General features: G+C 40.5%; 1 protein-coding gene across 1 annotated transcript in view; it reads left to right on the forward strand.

Annotated features, from left to right (window-relative positions):
• LOC109296742 (ATP-binding cassette sub-family A member 10-like) overlaps nucleotides 1-4,606 on the forward strand; it is a 60,858-nt gene that overhangs the window by 9,352 nt on the left and 46,900 nt on the right. The window contains exons 2-3 of the mRNA XM_019516300.1: nucleotides 550-714; nucleotides 3,965-4,110. Coding sequence (XP_019371845.1) covers nucleotides 4,009-4,110 — 102 coding nt within the window. The 5' untranslated portion in view covers nucleotides 550-714; nucleotides 3,965-4,008. The remainder of the gene's footprint in view (nucleotides 1-549; nucleotides 715-3,964; nucleotides 4,111-4,606) is intronic.

Raw genomic sequence — 4,606 nt, forward strand, 5'->3', positions numbered from 1 at the left:
AAGCCAGAGGCTGGCATGCAATGCAGGCAAGAAAGCCAATCAATGAAAATGGAAATGGAGGCATCAGGGGGTGAGGGACAGGCTGGGATGGGTGGGGGGAACGGGGATGTAGCAGCGCAGGGGTACCTGGGGAGTCAGATGCCCAGCAGGTTTACCATTCAGCTGCTTTTCTACAGGTGAAATGAAAATAATTTTATCTATGAAATGCTGTATTAAAAAAATTAGCATTTGTGTTGTCTGCTGTGCTTTTTATCCAATGGGTTAATGAGGTGGAATTATTTTGTAGGTGAACCTTTAAAAGCTCTTTGCTCTCCAGTATTTTGAGAGCAGAGCAGCTGATTTACAGCAGTAAGTAAAGTTCAGCACCTGTCCATATTAGTGTGTCAATCCATTCTTCTTAGTGTCAGCTACTGAAATTGCATGAAGAAACTAGAGATTTTGGAGGACAGGGATTGTATTTTTTATTATTAAGTTTTCACAGTTGCAAAAGCTTCCTGACTAACTTTTTCTACTCGGCAACATTTATTCTTTGTTAGCTTTGTGTAACAGAAATCTGAAGAGCAGCAAAACAGGAAGGATATAAAAAGGTGGGAAAAAAGGAAGCAACTCAGAAACAAATGGATCTCGTCAAGCATGCTTTTGGAGAGAATTGCTGAAACCTAGGAGGACAAACAAAGCAAAGCAGCACAGGAGAAAGTGTGTTAGCAGCAACTCGTAAGTAGATTTCAAAACAGTTGACTTCTGCATATTTAGCAGTTATCAGAAAAGAGTTTCCATACTCCTTTCATATTTTTTACCCTTAATATCTAATAATTAATTATTCCGTAACTCATCCTCTGGCAAAGTGTTCTGCTGAGTTTTTTTTCCAAAAGCTCTGTGGCCATGACTGATGAGAGGAAAGAATCTTTATAATGAAAAGAAGTTGAAATTCTGCTGAAGTTTCTTACACACATAAAGACCAGTCAGTACTTCACCTCTGATGAAGAAACCTGATGAAGAATGCATTGCAACTAAAAGCTTGTCTAACTTTTATTGGACTAGCTGTACAAGTGGGATAAAGAGATCACTCCAGAAAAGATTCCTTGCCTCTCAACTCATTTTTGTCATATTTTCTAGAATGAATTTTGACTTTTATCTGTATTAAGACAGAGTTCAGGTCACCATTAATGTCTGTCTGTGACACTGTAGCTGGATGTGGTAGTAGAAACCCAGGAAATTCCAAATCAGTTTTTTAACTTTTTACCAATTAAAAAATCTTTTAAAAGGTCCTGTGCTACTGCACATGCTATATCATAGAAATGTGAGGCCATCTATAGGTCATTCCCCTTCCCCAAAACAGGATCAGCCACACCTCCTGACAGAAGTTTAACCTGCTCTTAAAAACTTGCGAAGATTCTCCTATCTCCCTGCTTGATCTGTTCCAGGGTTCAAACTGTACTCTGGCTTCCCTTTCACTCCTGCCACTTTTCAGCCTGCAAAATCTAATTCCCAGTTTGTTGTTTATCTGGGAGTTTTCCATTGACTTCAGTGTGTGTAGGTTCAGATCTTCACAGCATGCCCTTGATCAAGTTGCTTGCTATCTTTTTCTTTTGTTTTCACTGCAAAATATGAAAGGATAGATCTTGTGTGAGTGTTGTAAGCTTAATAGCAAGGTTAGTTGGGTAGATGTGATATCTTTTATTAGACCAACTGAGTAGTTGGGACAAAGTTCTTTGCAAGCTTTCAGGTGCAATCGCCCTTCCTCAGGCATAAGAAGTCTCTGCTGTTATGAGACTCCAAGGACTGTAAGAAGCTAGAAGTGTGACAGGATGTCAGTGAGAATGTGAATAGGTAGAAATTAGGAAAACAAAAGATAAAGCAGGGAAGGGTGCAAAGGTAAGTAAGGGAGACTACTGAAGTAGTTTTCCAAGGTAGAAAAAAGGCTGCCTAAAAAAGTAAATAGCTGGAAATTAGGAAGACAAAAGGTAGAAAAGGAGGTGGGGGGAGGAAGAGGGGAAAAAGAAAAGTGTAAGAGGTCAGGTCAAGCTGGTACCCAGTGAATCAGACATCAGGCAGGTTGTAATGCGTCATAAATCCAATGTCTATATTGAGTCCATGATTTTTTTATATTCAGTAGATTTCTGATGTGAAGTTCATAGGCTCATCTACAAAAGGTGTTTTGTAAGTTCCCTTTCAGGATTAGAACTGAGAGATCGGAGTGGGGGTGATTGTCTTGTGAGAAGTGGGCATCTACAGGTAGTTGGGTATTGGTGTCTTTGATAGACTTCCAATGTGCGCTTATTCTGGTGCGCAGTTGTTGTTTGGGTTGTTCTCCATATTTTCCATTAGGACATTTGGTGCACTGGATGCGATATATAACATTTCTGGAGATGCAGGTGTAAGATCCAGGAATGGTGATGGTTCTGTTGTGGGGTGTAGTTATTGTGGGGGTGGTGGAGATGTGTTGGCAGCTTTTGCATTTCTTGTCCTGGCATGGTCTGGATCCATTAGGTATGGTTTGGGCCATAGGGAGTTTGCTGCTGGTGGTGAGGTTGGTGAGGTTTGGTGCTTGTTTAAAGGCTAGGATGGGTGATTTGGGAAAGATCTCTTTAAGAATTGGGTCTTCTTCTAGTATGGGTTACAATTGTTTGAGGCTTTTACATGTAGGTTCCAGGGAAGGATGATATGTCATAATCAGTGGTGTGTGATTTGTGGGGATTTTCTTGATGTACTACAGCAAATCTCTGTGTGGTTCCTGGGTGGCTCTTTCAAAAACATAAACTATCTCTCTGGAGGAGTGTTCTTGTTGGGTGAAGGCCCTTCTGAGATTTGTGAGGTTGCGAACATGGGTATTGTCCTCCGTGCAAATTCAGTGGTATCAGAGAGCTTGGCTGGAAAATACATTAAATTAAGCTGTAAGCTTAATATGTATTTATACAGGGTGTCATAAGAGGCAAAGTTTCTATCCAGAATGTACTGCTAAGATTAGTTGTTCAGACTATCAGGGTAGACAGAGAAGGCTCGAAATGCACAATTAAGTTTTAGAACCATGTTACTTATTTGACTCAACAACTCCCACGTCGATTAAAAACTACGTCCTCCATAGTAAGGTGACCGGAGTAGCCTGTTCTTTCGTTTAGACTGCCGTGTCCTGTGGCCTGACAAGTAGAAAGGAATACATCTGTAGTAACAATAATAAAAACTAGGAAGAACAGCTTTGATTTTGGTCACACTTTTATGTGGCTAGTCCAGGGTAATGGACTGTGGAGACACTCTGTGAAATGATACAGTTCTTTTTCTTTTTATTCATACCTCTTAATTTGTAGCATTTGTCATCAAATCCATTCATTAATAAAACCAACAACAACAAAAAATGAATTAAAAAGACTGGAGCACTTTTTAGCAATTGTGGAATATGTTAAAATATCACCAAGTTGCAGTTCTGCTTTTGAACCTGAATATATGGAAGCAGAAAGAGGAAGAGGGTCATGGTTATGCATTTAGGATCATGTGCAGATTATCTCCAACTGTCCAGTCAGCAATATCTGGTGCTTCTCAGGAAGACAAAAAGTTCCCCCGTAATCAAATTATGCATCTGGCAGAACACTTCCTGATGTCTTCCACTGGCCAATTTAAGCCCTGAAACATGGGATTCGGTTTTACGGGGGGTGGGGTTAATGCAGAGCTACAAGTTTTGCAAACACATTGAAAGCACTGCTGGTAATTCGGAGAGTAACTTCTTTCAGTTTATAAAGCCACACTGTGGAGACAGCCCTGTGGGAAAGGCCTGAGGCTAGGAATTGGAAGATCTGAATTTGATTTCCCTGCAGCTAGACTTCCTTGCATGAAGGAACTTTGGCAAGTGATTTTAATTCTCTTTCCCTTCTTAAAATGGGAGTGATGCTTACCTTCATACAGCATACAGCATGTTGGCATGGATGCTAAGACTGTGCAAACTGAAGGATTATTATTGTTCTCTTCTCAGATTTGTTTAAGAAGTTCCATGCTTTTGACTCTCCAGGTCTGAAAATGCAGACACTTCACAGAAACATGAGCGTGTTTCGGCAAACTAAAATATTGTTATGGAAAAATGTCCTTACCAAATGGAGGAGGAAAAGGCAGAGCTTTCAGGTGAGTACCAAAAGGTCTTCCAGGGACAGAAAAAAATTGACATGTTTTGAAGGGTGTCTGTTGGCAAAGTAGGTCGCTGTAAGCCCTTTTTTACTTTTACTGAGCCTCATTCTTTCTCTCATTTTGGCAAAGCAGCAGTAGCATAAGCTCCGAAGCATAAATTGTTGAAAGAACCACTCTTCACTATAGAATCAGTTTTTCATGGTTGGGACCTGGAAATAACAATGTTTAGTTTTGTGGACTTTTTACAAAAGATTTGGCTCTATGACTAAAGAAATATATAAATATTCAGGGTGTGTGTGTGTGTGTGTGTGTGTGTGTGTGTAGATATAGATATATAAATAAATAGACTGAACAGGCAAGGATTACTGTTTGTATTTTTGTTGCTGTGGCTCAGATTCAAAAGCTGGTGAGTGCAAGGGGGGTGGTTTCTTAATGGGCCAGAGCTGGGGCAGGCAGGGCAGCCATGGTGGGGGGGCTGGGGGAGCGGGCAAGG

Source organism: Gavialis gangeticus, unplaced genomic scaffold (genome assembly GCF_001723915.1).
Source record: "Gavialis gangeticus isolate Ggan-Ray unplaced genomic scaffold, GavGan_comp1, whole genome shotgun sequence".
Classification (NCBI taxonomy): Eukaryota; Metazoa; Chordata; order Crocodylia; family Gavialidae; genus Gavialis; species Gavialis gangeticus.